Raw genomic sequence first — 26,187 nt, 5'->3', positions numbered from 1 at the left:
CTCTCAGAGCAAAGTGTAGACAACATCCTGTGCCTGCCTCTTGGCCATACTAACTGCTAAGCCAGCCAGCGCAGCCCCTCAGCCTACTCTGTTCCTCTTGTTCACACAGTACAGAGTAGGCATACCAGGTCTATTGCAAGCACATCATAGCAGTAGCTGCAGCAGGCTTTCCCTTTTTTAAATTTGGGACTTTGGATGTAAATGCTATGGCATGTGTGGAAACCTAAGGACAACTTTCAGAAAGTGGGTTTTCTCCTTTCACCATGGGATATGGGGACTGGACTCAGGTCATCATGTTTATGTGGTAAGAACTTTTAGCTGCTGACCCACCTTGTTGGACATTCCCACCAGGCTTTGAGGGCTCATTCTTAGAGCAGTTTGAGCAGGAGAGCCAACATAGTCAACATATCAAGCCAGAATATTTTCTTCCAAAGTGGCAGGTCAAGGTTTTCAGCTGTTCTGGTTCTGTCAAGGAAGCAGATCCTAGAGTTCCAATGATTTCCAATGCATTGGCCAAGCAGTGGCTCAGCAGGCCCTCTGCCAGATGCTTACCTTCCATCAAACAGGGCCTGGGAGGATACAATTTATTCTAACAAGAGCTTGCCAATCTGATCAAAGTTTGAAGTAAACAGTGTGGGACACAAGGCAGTGAGGTGATCTCTGAAGATCGGGGTTGAGTCAAGTTCACCTTTTCTAGCTACCCATTACTGGGCCTGTGGTAATTTAATTGGCATCTGGGGTTAAGGGACTGTGTCTGGGAGGGGTGTGTTTCTGTTGCTCAAAGGCCTAGAGGAGGGCCAGCATTTCCACATGAGCCAAGATGTTGGAACAACCCATTCTGTGAGACATGAACCAGGGAATGTTACAGAAACTCAATAGAAGAGACTATAAATCATAAAATCCTGTTTACGACTGGTAACATGGCAAAAAAAAGTTTATATGTTAAGTACAAAAAGGACAAAATTGTATGTACAGTAGAGTAACAACTATGTAAACACCAAAGTTTATGCACAAAGAGATCTAAAGGAACATGTAACATCAGGATTAACAGTGGTACCATTTGGGTGGGTGGCAAACTGGTTCTTAAAGATCTCCCCATTTTCCTTCATAAGCACTAATTGTCAGTTACAACAGGGAGTAATTTATTAAAAAACACCCCAGTGGCTGGTGGTTGAACAGTGCAGTGTTAGCTGTCACACAGAGAGCAGTGGCTCTGGCAGATTTTTCAACAACAGTGAATACATCTCAGGAACACACCCCCAAACTGCCACCTCTGCTTTCTCCCTTTCTTATTACCCTGTGACCATGTAAATTCCAGTTGCACCTTTTCCTACTAATTCAGAACTCAGCTCTGTGGCCATAGGGCCCAGCAAGGCTGTGAGGCTGTATGTCTTCCAAGAGCATGCCGCCTCAGCCCTGGACACTGAGATCATTTCCTGCGGTCAGGCAAGCCACTCTAAATTCAGGCTATGCAGCCGTATTAATCTACAGTTAGAGACATTTGCCCTCAACAGTTCTTTCAAACATGGACTCTTAAAACCCGGAAGATGGGCAGTAACAGCTCCACTACCTGGTTCCTACTGTCGGTCCACTCTGGGAAGGCAGAATTTTATAGCAGATTTGTTCAGCAATACTTAGAGACTTCAGTGTCAGTCCAACTTTTTGGTTGGAATAACAAGTCAAAAAGTAATTGCTTAAAAAATAAGTGTTGGTGACTGGAAGGCTGTCTGCTGCTGAACAGAAGCAGTGATGGCCCGACTGCCACCGCCCTAGCAGCTGGGTACTCTGGGGCAAATCACAACCTGTTGGGTCTTGAGTTCTGGATCTGCAGGGATACTGCTTGCATCACTGTTTGATGGCCATTTGTTCTACTCTAAGGCTGCCATGCTCGGAAGAAAAGGTCAACTGCAACTCATCTAGTCTGGGCCTAGCTAAAGTCTCTCAGGAAAAGCAAGAAAAAAGGCAACAGTGTAGACATAGCAGGTGACAGTGACTTATGATTGGCTAAGTTCTGACAAACTAAAAACACTGTGGTTCCAGCACCCTGTCCCTAAATGTCACAAGCCAGGCACAGAAGCCATGCAAAAGTGACTCTCACACACATACAGATGCAGACAGAGCATAATCAGGCAAAAAAAAGAAAAAAGACTCTAATACTGTAGAGAGGGCCCCAAAGTGTGGCTTCAAGAGCACAAGGGAGTCACCCCAAGGCCCCCACTTAGCTGCCATGAAACAGCAAACACTAGAAGCTCTGCTTCATGTTGTACCCTAAGGTGAACAGAGAAGACTAGCAGTTGTGGCACACACTAGCCACAAAGAGTCACTCTCAGCTGCAGGGCTCCCTCTCCTGCTGAACCCTTGATAAACTAGATGACAGACAGGCATATACACATATGTAATGTGCATGTCTACACAAATATATTTAAGTGGACACACACACTGTTCAAATACAAACAGATCAAGGGTCATATATAAAAAGGCTAAATGTAACATATAACACAGGCCTAGAGCCAGCTCTTGGGGAGGAGCTGGAGAAGAGGGGTTTCATCTGCTGACTATGTACACAATTTGTGGTGGGCAGGGAAGGAAGGCATCAGTGTAAACAACTCAGACTCGATCCACAATACTGGCCCACAGGAAAACGTGATGTGACTCAGGTACAAAAATAAACTACTACCTTGCTTTTGTACAAGCCAAGCTCGGTAGGACCCCCCAAAAAGACTGTGGGATTGTCTTGATGGGGGAATTGCACCAGGCTGCTAAACCTTTCAGCTCTCAGAATTTACCTGCTACCCCCTTCCCTCCCTTCCAGACTCTTGGGCCTTTTGTTAGCAAACATCTAAGCCCAAGATCTGCCCCACCCACCTATTCAGGAATACTGTATAGCCTCCTGACAAACAAGGTCCTTCTGTAGTTGTCCCTTTCTTTGACCCCAAGGTATATGAAGACTTATTTTTGTAAATGTTTGGCACCTAAGAAACATGATGGTTGTGGAATAATGCCACAATTAATTACACAGGGAGACCCAGTAACAAGACATGCAGGGTGAGGGCAAGGGGTGCTGAGCTGCCCTAGCATCTCAAAACCAGAACCGTGGCTTCCCATGCATTTCTGGGGTGAGAAGGATGTGCAGAAAGTGGTGACTTCACTGGCTCCTCAGCAGCAAGTACATTCAAAATTGAAGGGGTTCAAGAGCCCCACTGTAACCTAATCATGAGTCCAGTCACACTCTGAAGAGCTGGGCGCAGTGAGAGCTGGAAAGAACTGAATCTGCAGCACCAAGAGTCCTTTTGAAGGTGCTCAGCAAAGTAATTCCTTAGAGCAGATGGACAGCACATCCCTGGGAAGGCCATGTGGAAAGATGTTATGCAGGCCCAGTCAAATGATCAATCAATCCCACTGTCATCTCAGTCACCTCTTGACTTTTTTCCCTGTTGGCTGCCCTCACTGTACAAACAGCCCAGCAGTGTCAGCATCAGTCATCAATGGTGGGCAACCAGAAGGCCTGGAAGGAAAACACATATCAGATTTTAGGCATCTCTCAGTATGGAGATACCAGTCAAGGGGCCCAACCCCAATAGTGAAGGAATTACAGTCTGCTGACCCTTACTCCTGATTTGTCTCTATTATGAAGTCTGAGACCCTGAAAGCTGGCTCTGTTTACTTCTAACACTCACTCCCTCCCTTGTACCCACCACAGTTGCCCAGTGTGTTAAGGAAACAGTAGTACCGCGTGGGTAACCTGACCTTATAGTTAATCTCAAGGTGGCCTCAATCATACCCTCTCCTTCCAGAGTCTGAGAAGAAAGAAGGGCTGGATGAGATGGTTTTGTTACCTTTGAGGGCTAGGTGGCTTTTTGGCTTTCTGTGTCCTATGCTGACCTCAAACTCACTATATACTCAAAGATGACCCGGAACTGATCTTCGTACCTCTACCTTCCAAATGTTTAGATTACAGGTGTGTACTAACACATCCTAGCTTAAATTAGTTTCCTTCTGTCCTTCTAGTAGTGGAGGGACGGAGCCAGCCAGGGCTTCACACACAACAAGCAAGTACTCTAAGCCACAATTTCGAGCCATTGCTATATTTCTTATGGTGCTATCTTCTTGATTTCTAAAAACAAGAAATGGACTAGGTGCAGTTCAGTAGTAAAGGCCCCAGGCTCAGGCTTCAGTATCAGGGGAAGAGTGGGCACTATCTTCTGGATAAAGGCAAAAGTGAATTGCCTCATCCAAGGGCCTCCCTAGTGATGGACAGACTTCAAGGGAAACCAGAGACCAAAACTCACTTATCACCTATCTCCAGGTTCTGTTTTCTAGAGTTACATTTGTGTATTTGTACACACACACACACCCTCTCTCAATTTGTGAGAGTTGATTTTTCTCCTTCTAAGTTCCAGAGATCAAATTCAGGTTATCATGCATAGCAGTGAACATTTCTATACCCTCAGAGCTGTTTTCTTGTTTTCAGTTTGACAGCTTGACACAGGGTCTCATATAACCCAGGCTGGACTAAACTCCTGGTTCTCCTGCCTCTACTTCCCAAGTGCTAAGATTAAGGTGTTTGTCGCTAAGCCTGACTGAATTTGATCCCTGGAACCACACTGTGAAAGTAGAGAACAAATTCCCACGAGTCATCCTCTGACCTCTACATGTGTGCCATGGCACATGTTCCACATGCTCAAGAATACAAAATAAAAACAAAAACAAAATAGAGCTGGACATGTTGACACATGCCTTTAATCCCAGTGCTTGGGAGGCAGAGCCAGGAGGATCTCTCAGTTCCAAGACAACAAGGTCTGCAGAGAAACCCTGACTCGAATGAGAAAATAAGAAAAACATACACACACACACACACACACACATATATATAAACAAAACCAAAGTTAAGTGCTAATTATGAACCACTAGAAGAATTTTTGAGAAATTCAATGGAAAAGAATCTGGAAATAGAAAGGTCACCAGGCATGGCAGCCTACACCTCTCACTTCAGCATTCAGGAGACTAAGGCAGGTGGATTAATGTGAATATACAATCAGCCTGGCTAGAGAAACCTTATTTCCAAAAGCTAAACCAAAGCAAAACAATATTCAAAACCCCTGAAAGGATGCACCTATAAAAGGTTAGTCAGAATATCTTAAGGGTTAAAACTAATGTCAAGAGAGCCTAAATAGGTTGAACCTAAAATCTAAGGCCAGAGCAAAATACGCCCTGTAAATCTCTTGGGAGAGCATATATGATCCCATCTTACAGCTTTTCTTTGAGACAGGGTTTATCCATGTAGTTCTGGGTGTCCTGGAACTCACTCTGTAGACCAGGCTGGCCTCGGATTCAGAGATCCACCTGCCTCTGCCTCCCAAGTGCTGGGATTACGGGTGTGCTCCACCATTGCCCAGTAGATCCCATCTTACTGGAAAAGGAATTAAAGTAAAAAGACCAGCCCAGTCAGGTATCTATGATTCAGGGTAACAGGGAAGCCATCACTTCTGAAACACAAACTTTTACTATGTGGAACACAGCTTGCTGTCTGAGGTACCCACCACCCCAAACAAAGAGAATCTCTATATGGAAACCATCTTTCACTGTCCACATACCATGTTAGAACAGGCGCTGGCAAAGGTCATAAACTTGGGGTTAAATTGCAAACAGGTAATTGGACCGGTGTGTTTACCATCCAATACAGCTACTTTTATACCACTCTCTCCATTCCAGACGTGGATTTTGCCGTCTTCTGAACCTAAAGAATGATCAAGACAATAACACTTCAAGAGGTAAATAAAGACAAGTGAAAAAAAAGATCAACTGCAATCTGATAAAAGTTCCAGGATGTATTCCTTAGCAGAAACCAAGAGGACAATGGAGGGACACACAGGGAATTGATCTTGACCTAATTATTTGTTCCCTTCTGAGACTTAGCTTTGTTATATAGTCCAGAGTAGCCTTGAACTCTCTTTGTAGTCCAAGTCAACCTCAAATTCCCAGCTTTCCTGTCTCTGTCTCCCAATCACAGCCCCAAGTTTTGGTGATTAGGTATGTAGGAGTATTGCACCATTCCTAAGTCAGTTCCTAAGTAACTCCAACATTCCCATCTAGAAAGGGACTAAATACTATGAGCCTGCTGACATCTAGCCAGCAAGAGTACTGAACACTAGGACTGCAGTAGAGTAGTACTCTAGAGCTTAACTCTAAAGGCCAGGAAGGAAAACACCAGCACATTTCAGTTCTAATAAGGAACTCATGAGCCTGTGTGACGGCTCATGACTGCAATCCTAGCACTTGGCAGATGGAGAGTCAGAAATCCAAGGTCATTCCTGACTACGCAGCAAGTTCAAAGTCAGATGGCTGTATAATAAGACCACTGCAAAAAAAAATGAAAAGAGCCATCAAGGTGGCTCGGAAGGTAAGGGTGGCCTGCCAGGAAATCCAAGGACCTGAGAGTTTGATCCATAGAACTCAATGAGAAAACTGACTCCTGGGTGCTCTCTGACCTCCACACTTGGCACTACATGTATGCTTATGGGTACCAAGTAAAGGAAACTTCAAAATCTGAAGGTACTTTCCTTGATAACAAACATGCAGAGTATCAGAAACAGAAACAACAACAACAAAAGGCAGCTCACCAATCATAATAAACTGTGAATCTGGAGTAAATGAAGCTTCGAGCGTAACAGCTTTGCTGTTAGCATAACCCTGAAACAAAACAAGAGTGTTTCTCATTCTAGGATAGGTAATAAAAACCAACCCAACACACAACCCCTCCCACCAAACGTCTTTGTGCAATGCCACATAATGTAGCTATTCCCACACAAAACACTCCCAACCGCAGCCCCATATTTAGGGAGAGGGAAAAAAACCTTTTTATTTTTACTAATATATTTAAAAGGCAAACTGGTCACTTTGTGAGAGAGAAGTGAATTCAATTCCAATTCAAATGAAGTCAAGTTCATGTTCAGGAAAATACAAGCCCACACCTCAGCACTCACTGAGTCAAGTGTAACCACTGATCTCTACCATCCAGCTAACAGCATTCCTGACCCAGGCCTTATGAGCAAAGAAACAGCCATGACTCAAAAGCTGTTAGCTCACCCCAAACGTGTGCATCACCACGCCCTTGAATGCATCAATGAGACGGATGAAGCTGCCATTGGTGGAGATGAGTATCAGTTTGCCATCATTGCTGAACTTCAGTCCTGTCCACTCACAAGTCCGATCATACTGCATCTTAAAGGTTGCAAATGGTCCCTGCAAGACAAAAATAGCAGTTCCCAAACTCCACATACACCTCTGTTACAACTCCTTTTCTTATTCTCTACCCTACCCATCTAGAGTCTTCCCAAGTGGACAGCAAAGGGCGAATCTCTGCTACTATTAGCCACCATCTGCCTCCTCCACCACAGGAAGGCAGTCTTTTTGGATAGGTCTCACTATGTGTAGCACTGGGTGGCCTGGAACTCACTGAGATCCACCTGCATCTGCCCTCGAGTGTTGGGATTAAAGGTGCATGCCACCATGCCCAGCCCAGAAAGGGTTCTCAAATGTCCAAAGTTGCCCTCGAAATTTCTGCAATCTCAAGATAGCTCAAGGATTCAAAGATTTACCTTATCAAAAGAACGAAGGTCATAAAGTTTGACCATTTCTGAGTTGACACCTGCGGCAAAAATTAACCCTTCTGGATCAAAGGAACAGACGGGTTTGCCCTGTAGATGCATGAGGCCCTAAGAGAGAAGAAGACAGCGAGTTAATAAAGGAAGGAGCCCACTACTCAACCATTGACTTCTTCCATGAAAACTAAGGAAGGAATAGGAATTGTACCCAGCCTACCTACAAAAGATTAAAGTAAACAAACAAAACTCTGACTAAAGTGTCAAAAGTCACCATACAATGCATTTCCAATCAACCGTATCTACAACATTACAGAGTTCAAAGAGAAACAGATTCCTTGAGGCTAAAGGCTCTAGGCAACCTATTTTAAGCACTAAGCCACATTATAATGCAGTCTGCTCTGGAGTAGGATATTTGCTTATCACAAAGTAGCCAACTAGTAAAAGGTTTTTCTGCCACATAACAAGACTCTGGGATCCCAAAATGGAATCACTGTTGTCTCCCTTAACTGAGAGGGAGAGCTAATAATGCTTTCCACAGAAAATCCTCAAAAATGTAACTGTGAGGTACCATTACCTGGCAGTTAGGAGACCGGAGATCCCAGAGTCGAATGGTCTTATCAAGAGACCCAGAAATGAAAGTGTCATCCACAGGTGACATGGACAAGGCCACCACCCTGCAATGTATCAAGATAAATAGGAGTTGAAGCAAAATATGAGCAAAAATTGGATGTGAATCCTAAACCACTCTGCCTGCCTATATATAAATACCTGTTTTCACAAGACTAACATCTTAAGAAGCATACACAAACTTATCTGAAGCAACCGAGAGCAGCTAATACAATGAAGAAAAAAACAAACCAACGTAAAAAAAAAAAGTGTACAAGAAAAAAGTATGGTTCTCAGGCTGGAGCCATACAGCTCAGTGGTAGTGTTAAAAACGAAATATGTGATTCTACTGAGAATCAAAAGCACAGTGAGATACTAGTCCACACCCACTAATGGCTGTCATAAAAGGCTGGCTCAGTGCTGGGGAAGAGGAGGATGGGGAGGATTAGAACTCCTTATACACCATTGATGAAATAAGTTGTACACACGCTCTACAAAAGCCTTCCTCAGGATGGGTGCGGAGGTGCTTGGGAGGCAGAGGCAGGTGGATGGATCTGAGTTCAGTGCCAGTCTGATCTACGTATGAGTTCCAAGCCTGATTCTCTACCCCACCATAGAGAAGCCAAAAACCAACCAACCAACCCAAACAAACAAACCTTACTTTCTCTGGAAAGACAGTTATGTGACTCAAGAAACTCTACTCCTAGATATATATATTTGAGCAAAGTGAAAATGTCTACACAAAAATGTTCACGGTTTACAGTAGCATTATAAATGGGAATAACCCAAATACACACTAACTAATAAACCAACAAGACGTCAACTACAAAAACATGACACAACATTATTTGAGAATAAAGAGAAACTAAGTGCTAATTCATATGACAACAGGGATGAACTTCAGAAACATCATGCTACATGAAAGAAGCCAAACACAAAAGGCCACATTTGATGTCAGTTATAGGGAGATCTAGAGAAACAGCACGTAGATGAATGGCTGCGAATGGGTACAGGGTTTCTCTTAGGGGTGATGAAAATATTCTGGAATTATAGCAGTGGGGATTTCCTACTACATATATACATACATAGATCACTAAATGTTTCCTATTTTATTTATTTTGAGATAAGGTTCCATGTAGCCCATGCTGCCACATCAATATAACACAGCCAGCAGAATGCTTATAAATATGCAATTTTGTCACGGTGTTTAGCTCTAAAAGTTCAGAGAAGGTCTCAGTTGATACAAAAGGGATCAGCTGATAAGCACAGGGAATGTAAGAAGAACAAAAACCCTGGCCCTAAGGAAACTTACCTGCCAAGTCGTGGTGCCAACACCAGAGCAAAAATGACCAGTGGCCTATTCTTTGATATTACACAGCAACTAACACATCTTGTTTTCAGCAACACAGAAATACCCCAACCTGCTTGTAAGTGCAATTTCTTTACTTAATTACTTTGATGGGTAAGGAGTTTGAGACAGGATGTTAATATGTATCCCAGGATGACCTTTAATTTACTATGTATCCAAAGCTGCCTTTCAATTCTAACAATTCTCCTAACACATCCTCCAGAGCACTAGAATTCTAAGAATGTACCACCTCGCTCAGCTAGAGTACACTTTTTTTTTTGGTGGTTGTTTGCTTGCTTTTTGAGACAGGATCTCTCTGTGTAGCCCTGGCCTTCCTAGAGCTTGTGAGCGCTAGACTGGCCTCTAACTCAGAGACTCTGCCTCCTGAGGGCTAGAAGTTATGTATCACTGCACCGTACAGAAGTACCACTTCTAACAGGCAGCTCTCAGCCGTCTCTCCTGTAATCCTTTAGGCATGACATGGCCCTCTTGTAGTCAGAACAGTTGTAGCTGCTATCGAGGAACCCTCATAAGACCCTGATCCTTCAAAAACATATAAGGAGTTAACAATCACCTGGGAGAGGAGGGAGATGCCATTTCAGTTCCCTGTGCTCCTATAAGCAACCACAATTACACTTACTGGCTCACAAAGTAAAGGCCTGGGTGGAATAATTTCTTTGGCCTATTGTTGAAGCCCAAAGGTGAACAGATAGCAAAAGGACACAATACCTGTCAGGGCACCATGCTACACAGCTCTGCATCAACTGTATTAACATATGTTTGTAGTCCCAGCACTTAGGAGGTAGAGACAGACAGATCTCTGTAAGTCAACCTGGTCTACACAGTGAGTTCTAGGACAGCCAAGGACCCTGTCTCAAAGGGGTGGGGGTGGGGGGAGCTGGAGAGGGCTCAGTGGTTAGTGACCTCTCCTGGTGTGCACATATACATGTAGACTAAACACCCATATGTATGTGTTACATACATAAATGAAAACAAACAATAACAACAAAAACCCTTCACATATGGGACATTTTTCATGTACAGCCCAACACAAATGTTGGCCTCTGCAGTGGAAGGCCTCATAAATGCAAATGGTTCTTTGGTTAAGAGCTATCTAGGATTTGGTGTTGCTAAATACCAAGTCTAATGTTTACAGTCTAAGTTTCCACCTAATAACTTTAGTTCACATGGTTTCTAACAGAGACACACACAGACACAGATTCTTGTATGGCAAGCATGGTCTTGCACAGAGCTACACTTAACTTAGCTACACTTTCTTAGTGTGGAAAATCGAATCCAGAGCCGTCCACATGCTAAGCATATGCTTAGCCATCAAGCTATACTCCCAGCTCCTTACTTAAGCCTCCCCCCAACCCCCTTTCAAGACAGGGTTTCTCTGTATTAACCAGGCTATCCGCAAACTCCCAGACCCGGCCGGTGTCTCTCCCTTCTGAGACTTGCTGAGATTAAAGGCGTGACTCCAACTGTCTAGTACTGTACTTACATTTTAACGGATTCTATGGTTATCTTTGAAGCCCATCTCCTGCTTCCATAACCTCAGTAAATCAAGAACTGACAGATCGGTTAACAAGATGAAGGAAGGAGCACTGAGCAGCACTCTTCAGCAGTGAGGAGCGGAGCGCTGGATTCACTAACAAAACCTCTCCCCTCTTCTCCAATCTGAGTTACCCAAGGGATGAAGGAAGTGTGACTGTAATACTGTCTTACCTCTTGCTGTGTCCAGGAAAGTATCTGATGTATTTATTGTCATGCAAGGACAAGTAACGAATAGTATCTGTAAGAAAACAAACAAGGAAGACATTGTACTATTTAAATGGAACTTATGTTCATTTTTACTTTTGAAAAGACAAAACCTAAGAACATACTATATTCTGTCACACAAGGAAATTACAGATGAACATCAACAACCTCTCTCAGCAGCCTGAGTGCATAAATAGAGTCCTATAACTCCAAACCCTAATTTTCAGTTGACAGCATTTATACAAACATGTAATATCACCATTTTGGGGCCTAGGTGTACAATTCAATGGTGATGTGCTCACCTAGTGTGTGTGAAGCTCAGAGTTCAATCTGCAGCAATGAGGCAGGTGGGTTTGGGAGACTCAGAGTAAAAACTACATTTAAAAAAAAATTAGTTTTGTTACCAATCTTTGGATTCTTTGCAACTTACAATTCAACTTGTCCTGCATAAGTATTTCCTAGCAAGGAAAAAAAATCGCTATAGACACTAATTTTAGTGTCTGCAAAGTGATAAATCTTATGCTGAGCATCAGAAGAGCAAATAGAGGGCTACACAGTTAGTTTGTGAATGCTGCTACATAGACAGACTCTGTCAAAGAACGAAAGACTGAGAGAGGAAAAATCAAGAAGTCTATCTAGAAAAGTAAGCAACAGGGGCTAGAGAGACGGCTCAGCAACTTAGAGCACTAGGCCTCCATCCCAGGAGCCATATGGTTTCACCACCATCTGTGCTTCCAGTTCCAGGGGATCCGACATCCCCTTCTAACGTCCCCGAGCACCAGACACATACATAATACATAGATACACATACAAGCAAATCACTCATACACATAAAAGGAAAAAAGGAAAAAAGAAAAGAAAAAGATTACATTGACAGTAGAATGAAGTGAGGCTGGGTATGCAGCTCAGTGCATAGTGCATACCCTCAGTGGGTGAGGCCAGTGGCTTAATCCCCAGCACCACAAAGGTAAGAATAGAACTAGAAAGTACTATGCTCCTAAAAAAGATGACGTAGTGACTCTATAATCTCAGCACCCTGGAAACCAGCATGGGATATATTTTCTGAAGCCCTGTCTCAAAAAACAAACTGAAACATCAATGAAAACAAACAAAATTAGGAAGAGAAACAAATAATAGAAAACATGGCACCAAAATTGAGGTGCTAAGTATCAAGTGGCTTGCAAGAGTGAGCTTTTTTTTCTTCTACCTTTCTTCTTTTTTTGAGACAGGGTCTCACTCTACAGTCAGTGCTAGATTGGAACCCATTATACAGCCCATGCTAGCCTCAAAAAAAGCAGCAATCCTCCAGCCTCAGCCTCTCAAATGCTGGGATCACTGGTATAAGCAACACACTTGGCTTGCAGGGATGCTTTCTAATGAGAGGGTATTTATTTACCTTTAAGAGAGAGAAAAAAGAACCTTTTCTATATATTCTGTAACAGAGTTGTATTAGGATTATCTGAACAACCTCTCAAATGACAACTAAAGCATTTCTGGTTCTTCTAGTGCCAGGAACTACTCACCCAACCTAAAGAGAGATCCCCTCCCATTACCTGGAATCCCAGAGATGAGCAGGGCTTCACCATCTTCTCCGCCCCACTTGGTAGCTGGTGCGCTGTTCCTGGCAAGGCAGTGGCCTGTACAGTTATCTCCTGTACCGGGTGGTATCATAGACCCTCAAACTGTACAAACTACTACCTCAGCCTGGAATCAGGCAAAAGAGAATGGAGCACTGGAGGAGCTCTGCAGGACGCACTTGAGGAAGGAAAGGCAACATCCCCACAGCAGGCCAGGCAGCAAAGCTGCAAGCACCACACATTTGCCTCATCTTGTACCATATTTGGAGAATTGTTTAATTGTTCAGAAAACAACCCAACAAAAGAAATACACCAGTCACATATACATATATATATATATATATATATATATATATATCACCCTCAGGATCCTAGTATTTATCCTTACCCAAAAGCATCAATGTCATTGCCTGCTTAGAAAACTACATCTGACACAGACATGAAAAATAGACTATTAGATATGTACTAAAATCAAGTTCAGATCTCACTAAAGAAAGACTTCTGCCTGCCCATTTGCTTTGAGACAGGTTAAAACGGCAATCTAAGTTATCCTTGCTGAATGGCTGGGCATGGTGGTGCTCACCTTTAATCCCAGCACCAAGGAGGGTTCCTGTAAGCTTAATTTTAAGACCAACCTGATCTATACACAGAGTGCAAGGCCAGCCAGGGCTACACAGTGAGAGCCTGTATCAAAATAGGGAGGGAGGCAAAATACGTCACTGTGATTACAAGCACACACTGCCCTTGCCGAGGACCTGAGCTTCCTTTCCCCATGTCCACATCAGACAGCTCATCAGAGCCTGTAACGCCAACTCCAGAATCTGACAACTTCTGGACTCTGTGGGCACATGTGCACATACCCCCCCACCCCACAATCAAAAAAAAATCTTAAGAAAAAAAAAAAAAGTAATGTCACAAGGATGGCTCAGTGGTTTAACAGTGCTTGCTGTTCTTCCAGAGGTCCTGAGCTTGGTTCTTAACACCCACATCACATGGCTCAATTGCCTGCAACACCAGCTCCAGGGGACCTGATGCCCTACTCTGGCCCAAGGGCACAGGAACGCACCCACACAGAGATGCACACATACAGAAGTAAAAATGAATCTACTGTGCCTGCCATGGTGGAACAGACCTGTAATCTCAGTACTCAAGAGTATAAGCAGGAACGTCATGAGTTCAAGGGCAACCTGAATTACAGCAATACTATCTCAATAAACCAAAACGAAAAAATCTTACTGCAAAAAGTGCACTAGTAAACTAGTACTAATAAGACTAAAATTAGATAAAATAACAAGCATGTGACAGTTCAACCACCAAGACAGTTTTGTCAACTTAGGAATTTGAAGAGGAATCAGTCAAAAGCAGAGACTAGTTATTAAAAAGGAAGTTTCAATTCTTAAAAATACCTTTACTCTAAAACAAAACAAAAAGTATTCCTAGAATTTACAACCACAGAGCTCAGCACACTGTGTGACACAAACAATAGAAGAGCTAAATCTTCACACTATTTAGAAGTCTTTTTGTTTCTCTGTTGTTTTTAATACAGGGTCTAGCTACAAATGCTCAATGGCCCAGGTAGGGATCAAACCAGGGCCCTGTGCACCAACCTCCCTGAGTGCTGGGAGTACTTCTACTTCCCAGTATTAAGAATACTTCCCAGTATTCTTAATTTCCTGCATTTGGTCTCCTTTTCATTCTGCATTTACTACATTTGCAAATTTTGTTTTATTCTCCCTCAGTCAGAAGTGTAAAAGTTTACAACAACCCTCTGCCACTTAGAAGATAAGGTTTCACCATGTACCTTGGCTAGCCCTGCACTCCCATTCCTCCAGTCTCGACTCCCAAGTGCCAGGAATGCCAAGGTAAAATAAAGTGCCACACCTGGTTTAATCCACATACATATTCTATTTTTTAAAAATTTATTTGCTTATTTTATGCATACGAGTACACTATCATTGCTCGCTTTAGACACACCAGAAGAGGGCATCAGACTCCACTACAGATGGTTGTAAACCACCATGTGGTTGCTGGGAATTGAACTTAGGACTTCTGGAAGTGCTCTTAACTACTGAGCCATCTCTCCAGCCCCACATACATATTCTAAATGAAAAGGCTAGTAATTTACTAATTGCTGTGTATCACGTATTTCTTCCTTTTGATTTCTAAAGTATTCTTTCAAGTTTCAAGGAGTGCAAATCATAAACACAACTGAGTTACTCTTCCTGCTCCACACTGCAAACACTTTTTATTTTCTGTCCCCAGTTCTCCCAAAGCGCTAGTGGCTGGCTTCCAGCACTTTCATTTTCAATAATACAATCAGCACTGCTAACATTAAGGGGAAATGTTTAAACCAACTATAACCAAGCACAAGTTTTCACAAAGATTTTGTTAAGTATTTCAAAGAAACCAACACCATGATCTCCTAAAAAGGCTTGCTTACCGTCTATTTTGTTAGAGCTGTAAACGACTGTGTTGGCTGCATGAGTGTATCTGATGAGGTCCACACCATATTTCTTACTGTACAGGGTTCTCTTTGGTCTGATGAACAAACAGAGGGAAAAACAAAACCCATCAGAATCCGCCATCACAACACTCCAGCTCTCCATATAAACAGCAGCACCCGAGGGATAGAAGAGGGCAGAGAGGATGAGAAGACTACACTCGAGTCTCCTCCTGCAAGTGCAGTATGAGCTCTTAACAACCGAGCCACCCCTGCAGTCCTCAGCCCCCATCTCCTGAAAACGAAAATCAACTGTAATAGCAACTCAAGAATAGTCTTTCATTTGTCAACACCAAAGCCCAGGTTAGAAAATAAAAGTAAATATAGAATATTAATTCAATCTTTTACTACAATAGTCAAGGGAGGGGGAATCTTGAGGGAAGGTCTCACCCGGCCTCTAACTCACTATGTAGTTGAGGATGACCTTGAACTCATGATCCTCCTGTTCGGGCTTCTCTAGTGCTAGAATTGTGAGAGTGGGTTACCATACCTGGCTTCAAATATAAACTTTGGGAAGACTATCTACTTGAGAAAAAGTACACGAAATATCACAAACCATGACTCACAACAGAGGGATATGAGAGTATCTCAAAACCAGTAACCTTTCCTAAGTCATTCATTTAGCAAGCACTTTCTCTTTTTTTGGTTTTTCGAGACAGGGTTTCTCTGTATAACCCTGGCTGTCCTCGAACTCAGAAATCCACCTGCCTCTGCCTCCCAAGTGCTGAGATTAAAGGCGTAGCAAGCACTTTCTAAGGCAATGATTTATCATAATTGAAACCAAATGCAACACTGCTTATGTTCCTGATATAACTAGCTCTAGAAGATATCTAACTTTCCTATCCAGAGGTACAAAGTAGCAGCTGAGCCTTTCAGAAGACAAGCCTAACTCTCACAACAAAAATACTTGATGGTTCCTTTTGCTTTTACTTTCATGTAAACCTGTGTGTTTCCAACCCAAAGTTTAAAACTAAATGCCTAAGTCCCTTAAACACAAATCTTGATGATCAGATAAAAGGACTCTAAGGAAAACCTACAACCAAACCTTCTGCTGCATGCTATTTAAAATAGGCATTTTTTTTTAAAAACTCAAATAGAAAACAATTTAAAGTAATATTTTTTATTTTTATTTTTTGTTTTCCAAGACAGGTTTTCTCCATGTAGCCCAGGTTGTCCTCAAATTCACAGATACCTTGCCTGCCTCTGCCTCCTGAGTTCTGGGATGCAGAGGCAGGCAGATCTGCCAAGTTTTAGAAAACAAAATTTGAATGCTAAAACACTCCACAATAACCAGGTCAGAAAATAAGAAAACGTTTTCATGTTTTATACATTTACACCTTACAAGAATTTTAAGCTAGATATGGTGTGGCTCACATCTGTAATTCTAGTCAGAACACTAAAGGCTGTGGCAGGAGGATCACTACCAATTTAAGGTTAGTCCTAACTACAGAAGGAGACCCTGTCTCAAAACAAAACAAAACAAAACAAAACAAAACAAAACAAAACAAAACACCAAAAAAAACAAAAAACGGGGAAATCACACTTGAAGCCATGTGAGACCCTGTCTCAAAGTTCCACCTCCCCAAATATTGTAGTAAAAGATTGATTGGTGTACTACTAGTCACCAAGAGTTTGAATTTATGTAAAAGAATTGTTTACCTTCTTGATGTCAAATTATTTTGGAACCATCGTGTTGAGCAATCAAATGACCCAGGCTGTCTACAAGTCAATCATCTGCACTTTCAATTGTTAAGTCAGAGAGGGTGAGGCCTTCTGCTTCATGAAACCTATTCTGAATAAGAGTTCTTTGTTGTGCTATACTTTCTATATGACTGACTTTTGTGAAATCAAATACTACAAGTCCAGTCTACTGTCTGAAGTTCTGCTCTGCAGTTAGTATTTGGTAACTACTGATTAAGTGAGGCTAAGCATGCTGACTTTGCATCTCTTTCAGCCCATCTACAATAGAAGACAGGGCTGGAGATATGGCTCAGTCATAGAAGGCTTGCCTAGCATGCATGGAGGTCCTGGATTCTATCTTCAATCCTGCAAGTAAAAAAGCACAATAAAGCATGTGGTATTAAAAAAAAACAAAAAACAAACAAACAAACAAAAAAAAACACCTTGGTTCCACTAAGATATGGTCTGTATGTCTTAAATCCAAAAAAAAAAAAACCCACCAACACATTTGTCCTAACAAAAGAAAACTACTTTTTATTTCAGTTCTACTCTGAAAGTAAGAGCCTAGCCTAGATTACTATTGGATATATCTTTTCATACTCATTTTTCAAGTATTTTGGTAAGCTTCTTTAAAATTATGATTCTGGAGGCAACTATGAATAAAGAAAATAACAGTAAAGTGCTAATGGTAGGGTACACATGTATAATCCAGCATTTGGGATCAGGAGTTCAAGGCCAGCCTTGGACACATAAGAGTTAGCCTGGGCTACATAAGATCACAGTCTTAAGAAGGCAAACTAAGCATATAAAGTTTGCGTGTGCGTTGTGTACATAAATAGAAAAAATTTGAAATGCTTTTTGGGTAATTTGTATTACCAACCACAAGCAATACCCCTATATATTCCTTCAAGAGGAAGGAAGGAAGGAAGGAAGGAAGGAAGGAAGGAAGGAAGGAAGAAAGGGATGAATTCCATTATAACATTTAAGCAGACAAAGACAAAAAACCCTCACCTTTTTGGGCAGGTGAGATGGTTTAGAGACTAAAAGCACAAGCTCAATAACCAAAGTTCAATCCCCCAGGACTTACAGGAAGGGAGGAACACACCAGATCCTGAAAGTTGTCCTGACTTACACATGTACAGCAAGCTCACACACAAGTAAAATTTCTTGTTTTTTTGAGACAGGGTTTTTCTGCGTAGCCCTGGCTGTCCTGGAACTCCCTCTGTAGACCAGGCTGGCCTCGAACTCAGAAATCTGCCTGTCTCTGCCTCCCAAGTGCTGAGATTAAAGGCGTGCACCACCACCTCCCGCACAAGTAAAATTTAAAAAGAGAAATATTGTATGAAAAACTACTTTCAGTTAAAAAGAAATTCTTTTTTGAGACAGGGTTTCTCTTTGTAGCCCTGGCTGTCCTGGAACTCACTCTGTACACCAGGCTAGCCTCGAACTCTCGAACTCAGAAATCCGCCTGCCTCTGCCTCCCAAGTGCTGGGATTAAAGGCGCGCACCACCACTGCCCGGCAAAAAGAAATTCTTTTAAGCCAAGCACTGAGGCAGGAGAACTGCTGTTGGAAGCCAGTCAGCACTATAGCTACATACAATATTCTACTGTTGGGGATGTAGTATCTTAAAAACAACTAATAAAAATCAACCGTGTTTTAGCTATTTTCAAACACCCAAATTCTAATACTGATACTATCTAATAAAGATATTACTTCCAAAGAAACAGTAATTTTCTTCTACTGTTGGAATTATTAGATTATTCTTCTAAAAAATTTTTGGGATTTACTGACTCTATGTATATGAGTGTTTTGTCTGCACGTATATATGGGCACCCTATGCATGCCTGATGCCCACGGAGTCCAGAAGAGAACATTAGCTCCCTTGGAACTGGAGTTAAATGTAATTGTGAGCCTCCATGTGGGTGCTGCTGATTGAACACAGGTTCTCTGCAAGATTAACAGGTGCTCTTAACCACGGGGCTATCTCTCCAGATCCTGCCCCCCCCAAATTCTCTCTCTAAGATTTATTTATACGAGTACACTGTAGCTGTCTTCAGACACACCAGAAGAGGGCATCAGATCCCATTACAGAGGGTTGTGAGCCACCATGTGGTTGCTAGGAATTGAACTCGGAACCTAACAGCTAGCTGAGCCATCTCCTGGGAAATCAGAAGTAGGAGGTCAAATACTCTGGAACTAGTTATAGATGGTTACAATCCTCCATGGGGGTGTAGGAATCGACTTGATTCTCTCAGTAAGAGCAGCAAGTGCCCTTAACCATCTCTCCAGCCCCTATATTTTCTTTTTTTGGGACAGACTCTTACTATGCTACTCAAGTTGCATTCCAATTCTTACCCCCAGCCTCCCAAGTGCTGAAATTACAGGCACTGATGAGCAGAAAGTTCTTTTTTCAAGAAAGTTCTTTGGAGCATTGTAACTTTCTGTAAGTTTGCAATCATGTAAAAAGGCCACATGTCTGAATAAACAGTTTACAGTCTTAGTAGTTTATTCCTTTGAATAGGGATATGCAGCTCCTTACAAGTTTAGCGGTGAAGATTCTATGTACTGCACTAAACATCTCAAACAAGCCAATTTCAAATTACTTGTAGTTCCAAACAGAATCAAATGGTCAGACCAGTATATGATAATAATCAATACACAAATATGAACATCAATTTAAATAAACTAATTGTCCAGCTAGTAATTTTCTCTTCCCCAGGATCACCACTGTAGGAAACTCTCCCACACACAAAAAAGCACAGTCCAGAGATAGTTACATAATACTTTGTTCGAGCTCTAGCGAGGAAACACATCAAGAACATCAGATACAGTTCATTCTACTACAGCCTTACTCAGAGACAAGTTCCAAAAGAACACTATTATTTGAAAAAAATAGTAAGCAAAAGGAACAGCTGGAAAAAGTAGAGAAAAAGCCAAGGATTCAAAAACATAGGTAACTTTAACAAAATATCGAAACCAGTAGCTATGAAACCAAACATCTGCTTAAGCTGCAGCTGAAGTTGACAAAGGGAATCAAATTTAGCCTAAATCAATTTCTACTACAAAAGACATCACTGTTTACTTATCGAGGACTTGGACTTCCAGAGGTGAGACGGGCAACGTCTTCCTCACACCCAGGTTACGAAAATGGCAAAGATACACAAATTCTCCAACTAACATAATTTCCATAACCAGTTCCAGAATTCCAAAGTTTTGATAATTATAAACAAACCACAATCGGGCAGTGCTGTTGTTGTTTTTTAACTGTTTTGAGACAGGGTCTCGGCTATGAAGTACAGAACTCGGGGTCTGACTGACTGCCTCTGTGGCCCAAATGCTGAGATTACAGGCTGGGCCGCCAAACACCGGTAAACTTTTTTTTGTAATCCAAACGGAAACACTAAATTGTTCCGGAATGCTTTCTTTGTTTTAAAGGGAGCTCACATTCTGACCAGAATGGGGCGGCCAAGTTCTCATGAGTCTGGCAAAGAAAAGTTTCCAAGAGGCTGTTTAACAAGTTAACTGTAGGCCTGGGTATTGGTACTGGGAAAGGCCAGCAATCTCACATGGGCACAATCAATAAATCCTGACAGCTTAAAAACTGCATCCTGCGGGGCCTGATAGCAAAAAAGCCGCGCGGGAAGCTGAGGGGTAGGGGGCGGGCACCGTGCCAGGACTAAATCCAGGTCATCGCGGTGAAGGCAGAGGGCTGACGCCACTGATGGACAGAACAACTCCTATCGTTCTGCATCGAGCTCAGAGTCCACTCGCACATTCTGACAGTCATCAGAGGAGTGCAAAGAGCTATCCGTCCGGCTTCAGGGTGCACGGACATGGCGTTTAAAGGTCAAGGTCAAGGTGGGGTTTTGCAAGCGAGAAAAACGCGCACGGAAGAGGCCAAAGGCACAGAAATAACAACCATCATCATCTTAAAGAGGATCTCCTGCAGCACTGTGGGATGGAGGCGGCCCTGGCAAGAGCGCCTGCACCACATGCCGTAATGGGGGGGGCTCAGTCGGGGACCAGCGACAGAGGGAAGGAGAGGGGCACTCGGAACCCGGCCACTATCGCACTCACTTGCCCTCCTGGCAGTCATAGAGCACGATGGAGTCATCATCGCTGCTAGAGATGACCGTCTCGCCATTGGGACTGAAGTCAAAGCAGTTGATCTTGTCCGAGTTCTCCCGAAACACCTTGGCGACGCGGAAGCTCCTCAGCACGCTGTCGGTCAGCTTCATGGCGGCTGCTGCTGCTGCTGAAGGCGGCGGCGGCGGCGGCGGCGCAGGGCCGGGGCGGGGCCGAGAGGCGAGTGAGCGGGCGGGCTGCTCAGGGCCAACCCCGGCGGTGCGGGTGCTGCGCTGGAGGCGAGCAGAAGGGCGGCTGACAGTGGGATTGCCGCGTCCTTTTCCTCAGGCAACGCTCTCTCGCCGGGATGACGGGACCTCGCTGACCGTTCTTTTCCAGAGTCACTTCAGGGCCAACCGGCGCTCCGCCGGCTCATTGTGTCCGCCATCTTGAATGGAGAGGCAAAATCAGAGGGCGAGGAGCTTGTGCCGCAGCGAACGCCGGGAAAGGGGGCGGGGCGGGAACAGAGGCGCGAGCTGAGGGGAGGCGGGACGATGACGTCAGCGGGCAGGCTCCTTTTGCGGTGGCCCGGTAGTGGCTGCCTGCAGTTCTCGGGTATGAAGTGGGTGCCCTACCGGTGTGGAACAACTAAACCCTCTCTTGAGGGCAGGACTTAAGGTTGCCTCGGGACTAATGCCTTTGTGAGTGCTCTCAACCCCTAGGGAGACGCAGGTGTCTCTCAGGCTGCCGGTACTGGCCGAGAGGCCTGCCTGTTTGTGTGGGTGTGAATCAGGTGAGCCCATCACCGAGTGATTTAACCACTACACCACCAAGCCAGGAGGCTTCGATTTGTTATTTGAATGAAGTACAACATATAGTTGCACAAATTTTAAGTGGAATTTTCAATTGGGTATATATTATGTGAACTTGAGAAGCTTGGAACTTCTTTTAAAACTTACAAAAGCGCATGAGATCGCTCACTTCTAGTGCGGGAGGAGGAGGAACCTTAGGAACGGCTGAGACTTTTAACTCACTAATAGGTAACCGCAAGGTATGACAACCGGAGTCCCTTATAACCTGGGTGAACAAACAACGACCAAACAAACCACGAAACGGAACACTAGAAAAAATGGAGTCTTCTTGAAAAAAAGGTGTGGGTCTTTCGGTAAAGAAACAGGGTATCTATATAGAAAGAAAAATTGTTGGCTGAGGGAAATAACAAGATTTAAGTTTGTACTACAGTTGCCTCCCGACAAAGGGCAGAGCTCCTGGCTACAATTTATTCTGGGGTTTGAGGAAGGGAAAACCAGTTTGAGTGAAATCTTAATGGACGGCAACTTTGCAAATTGCAAATCTATTCTAGAAAAATCTTCCACAGAAGGTTGCACTCAATCCTCAGTGGTTGTTTTTGAGTTTAAACGGGATGATACTGGCTTTGAAGCTTGAGATAGCAAGGGCAGATCTGGTGCCATGTGCCAGACTTAACTGTGTGAACTGAAGCTTTCTGAAGAGCATCTATAATAAACATCCTGAAGACTGGCTGACTAGAACATCGCAATTGTGGAAAGATCAAATGTAGCCAAGAGCCAAATGATCCTGAACTATTTTAGGCCTCTTTAAAAACAAGTGTGTGTGTGTGTGTGTGTGTGTGTGTGTGTGCAGGTGTGCAAGTGCTTTTACCTTCTAAACTGGCTTTAATAGACTTTTAATAGCCATTTATTTTAACTTCTAACATTCTCCTAATAAATTTTTTGAGCAGTATCATTCAATTTAGCTTCATCAACCCTAAAGCTAAGATGGATGTAACATCGCACCTGAAATCTATAATTTCCCCACTTTGCAGTTTTGCTGTGTGGCCCATCTACTTGATATTTCCACAAATATAATTGGTCAACATATTGATTTGGGGTGGTTGTTCTGTGATTAAAAATTTGTGTGTCATTAAGGATAAACTGACTCCTAAATCCTGGGCAAAGCTATTCTTTTATATCAACAGTTGGGAAGCAAATACACCCAGGAGATGCCACTGTATGTGTGTGTGTCTGTTTTAACATACAAAAATGACTGTAGCAACAGCCTTGATTTACCAAATATTCTCAACCAAGAGAAATCCTTGAAAAGGTGTCTTCCAAAGTTATATCCTGTACCTTCTTTAGATTTTACTGTTAAGACCAAAGCTTCCTCCTAAGATTTAGCATCTTGTTTTTAAGATGGAAGAAAATTATTTTTTCATGTTGTAAGAGGGTCACTTGATGGCTTGGCTCCCTGCTCTGCTATAGTGGGCTTGCCTGGCTTTCAGTCCAGTAGTATCACTGCCTTAAAGGATAGACTTTGAAAGTGACCCAAAATGGCTAGCTAGCTCCAGGGCAGAGTGATGTGTTTATGAAGAGAATATTTTCTATGTGGGTGTGGTAAGGTATGGAGGAAGGGGATGTCTCAGTGGGCTCATGCTGAGGCATCTCTTTCCCCTAAGGGACCAGCCACAGGACAGTATAGTATAGAATAGTTTATTTAGGACATGGGTAGGGGAGTTAAGAGGGTAGTAGAGGCAGAGAGGGGAGAGAGTAGAGAAGCAGAGGCCGGCCATGACCACATGGAGAGAGGGGGAAGGGAAGAGAGAATCAAGAGTGCAAGAGAGAGAATGGGGCAAGCAGCCCCTTTTATAGGGGCCAGGCCTACCTGGCTGTTGCCAGGTAACTGTGAGGAGGAGCATACCTGGCTGTAGCGATGTAACTGTGGGGGTGGAGTTTAGACAAAATCCTAACACAGAGGGAAAGCTGGACTTAGGAGTGGACTGCATCACTTTTTTAAAAAAAAGCTCTAGGTTCTGTATGTATGGTGGCTTACACCTTTCATCCTAGTTCTGATCTACATTAGTGAGGTAGAAGCCAGCCAGAGCTATATAGTGGGGTTTGTTTTTAAAGATGAAACAAACAAGGGCTGGAGAGATGGCTCCACAGTTAAGAGCACTGACTGCTCTTCCAGAGGTCGTGAGTTCAATTCACAGAAACCACATGGTGGTTCACAACTGTCTGTAATGGGATCTAATGCCCTCTTCTGGTGTGTCTGAAGATAACGACAGTATACTCACATAAAATAAATAAATCTTTTTTTAAAAAATAAGAAACATAAATTAGCACTGAGTGTGGTCGTATACACACAGAATCCCAGCACTCAGGAACTAGACAGGACTATCTATGATCCATAATAAGACTACTTAAAAAAAATTTAACAGGCAAACAAAACAGAAAAGGGGCTAGGCACGCGGCTGTTGTCTAGGCTCAGCCTTCAGAGAGTGCCACCTCTCCAGTTTTTTCCTTACAAATTCTAATTGAGGTACACTCTGAGCTAAAGAGCCCAGCAGGGCTTCCTTAGAGCCTTGGGATAATTAGAGTCAGGTGGCTTCTTTGGGCCATTTAAAAGTGTGTGTGTGTGTGTGTGTGTGTGTGTGTGTGTGTAGGTGAAAGAGTAAGTACTCCAGAAGAAAGGTGGGTTGTTAGAACACAATTGAGTCCAGTGGTGATTTTGAATAGACTGCTTCAGATATAATGGATCGCTCACATAGAACTGTGGCATACCTCGTGAGTTTATTGATTTGCTAAGTAAATGGTTCATTTCATTCCCTCAAGGGGAGCCCTTGAGGAAATAAATGTTCTATGGGAGACGTAGAAGAGATAACATTTTATATCAATCTGAGATTATAAAATCATAATCATCTCTTTGGTAGCAACCTCATTGATGTTTTTTGTTGGTTTTCAGACCCAGGACAAGTGGCTGGTGCCTATTAACATATGAAAGTGGACCTGGCTTCCATGTTCTCCCAGCATCCCTCAGTCCCCTATCTGTTGCAAGGTGTGGCTGGCATACCCTGTGCTCTGCCTTGAATTTTCTAGCCCCAGGGCTGGGTTTCCCTTCTTTTGCAGAGAAGACCTATTAGTTTTATCTGTCTGTCTGTCTATCTATCTATCTATCTAACATCTGTCTATCTATCTATCTATCATCTGTCTATCTGTCTATCTATCATCTGTCTATCTATCTATCCATCTCTTTATCTCTCTCTATGGATCTATCTAAGACCAATGAAATGGGTCAGGAGTAAAAGTGCTTGCTACCAGGATGAACTTGATACTGGGTCATCGTGCAACCAGCCCATGGGTGGTGGGAGAGAGCAGACTTCCACAAACTCCTTTGCCTTCTTGAGTTATGGCGTGTACACACACTACGTGAATAAATATAAAACAAAAGCTTCTCTTTCTTTCTTCCTTGTGAATTGACCCAGGGTCTGATGAATGCTAAGCAAGCTTCCCAATGTCTTTTAGGCTGATTTTTAAAAAGAGGAAGCCTGGTTTTCTGAGTGGTTAAGTAACTTCTCAAGATCTTGAAAACATCAGACACCCAAGACTGGATTCACACGATGCTCTGCAGCTTCAACTTTGGCCTTGTTCCCAAGGCAAAGGGCAAATAACCATTCATATTTAACAAAGTCCATTGTTGGCAAACAATGCTCTCTTGTTCTGGGGCAAAGATGTGGACTGACCTGGGGCAGGAGGAACTGCCTAGTCGCTGAAACTCTTATCTTGACTCCCACAAAATTGTCTCCAAAGTCTTAAAAAAGAAAAAACTTTCTGATAATTTAACCTACATTAAATCCCATGGATTCCAAATTTGCAGATGGACTCAGCCTGTGATAGGTAGATCTGACTGAGTGTGTAAGGACTTTCTTGTCCTGTGGTTGCCTCCTAAACAGTTCAGTGTAGCAATTGTACAGCATATGTATTGTATTAAGAATTACAAAGGAGACAATTTCAAGTATACAGAAAAAAGTGTGTGGCTTATGTACAAATACTAGTTTAGGTCTGGGTGTGGTACCCAGGCCTTTAACCCTGGGAAGGCAGTGGCAGGTGGATCTTTGAGTTCCAGGACAGCCAGGGCTACACAGTTAGACCTTGTCTCAAAAACAAAGCAAACAAACAAAAATATTATTTTAAGTGACTTTAGGATCCATGGGTTTTAGTATCCATGGGAATTATGGAATCCATTATTG

General features: G+C 43.0%; 1 protein-coding gene across 1 annotated transcript; it reads right to left on the bottom strand.

The window, feature by feature from the left end:
- Positions 1-900: 900 nt before the first annotated feature.
- Positions 901-21,612, bottom strand: Wdr82 (WD repeat domain 82). Its single transcript, XM_028756762.1, has 9 exons — positions 21,156-21,612; positions 15,337-15,434; positions 11,287-11,353; positions 8,179-8,278; positions 7,599-7,715; positions 7,087-7,242; positions 6,621-6,690; positions 5,595-5,737; positions 901-3,505 (listed from the first exon to the last, which is right to left on the bottom strand). Exons 1-9 carry the CDS (start codon positions 21,314-21,316, stop codon positions 3,476-3,478), a joined length of 942 nt encoding a protein of 313 aa, XP_028612595.1. The 5' UTR covers positions 21,317-21,612; the 3' UTR covers positions 901-3,475.
- Positions 21,613-26,187: the final 4,575 nt, after the last annotated feature.

The sequence above is a fragment of the Grammomys surdaster genome, unplaced genomic scaffold (assembly GCF_004785775.1).
Source record: "Grammomys surdaster isolate TR1022 unplaced genomic scaffold, NIH_TR_1.0 126131, whole genome shotgun sequence".
Lineage (NCBI taxonomy): Eukaryota > Metazoa > Chordata > Mammalia > Rodentia > Muridae > Grammomys > Grammomys surdaster.
This window is presented reverse-complemented; position numbering and strand designations above follow the sequence as displayed.

What these genes read in the sequence shown, in the direction of transcription:
- Wdr82 (XM_028756762.1), bottom strand. Translation starts at nt 21,316, where the DNA reads ATGAAGCTGACCGACAGCGTGCTGAGGAGCTTCCGCGTCGCCAAGGTG. An exon ending in ACCTTCGTTCTTTTGATAAG is followed by an intron (nt 7,243 to 7,598) that starts GTAAATCTTTGA and finishes TTTGTCTTGCAG; the next exon opens with GGACCATTTGCAACCTTTAA. An exon ending in CCAGCGCCTGTTCTAACATG is followed by an intron (nt 3,506 to 5,594) that starts GTATGTGGACAG and finishes TTTTCCTTCCAG; the next exon opens with GCCTTCTGGTTGCCCACCAT.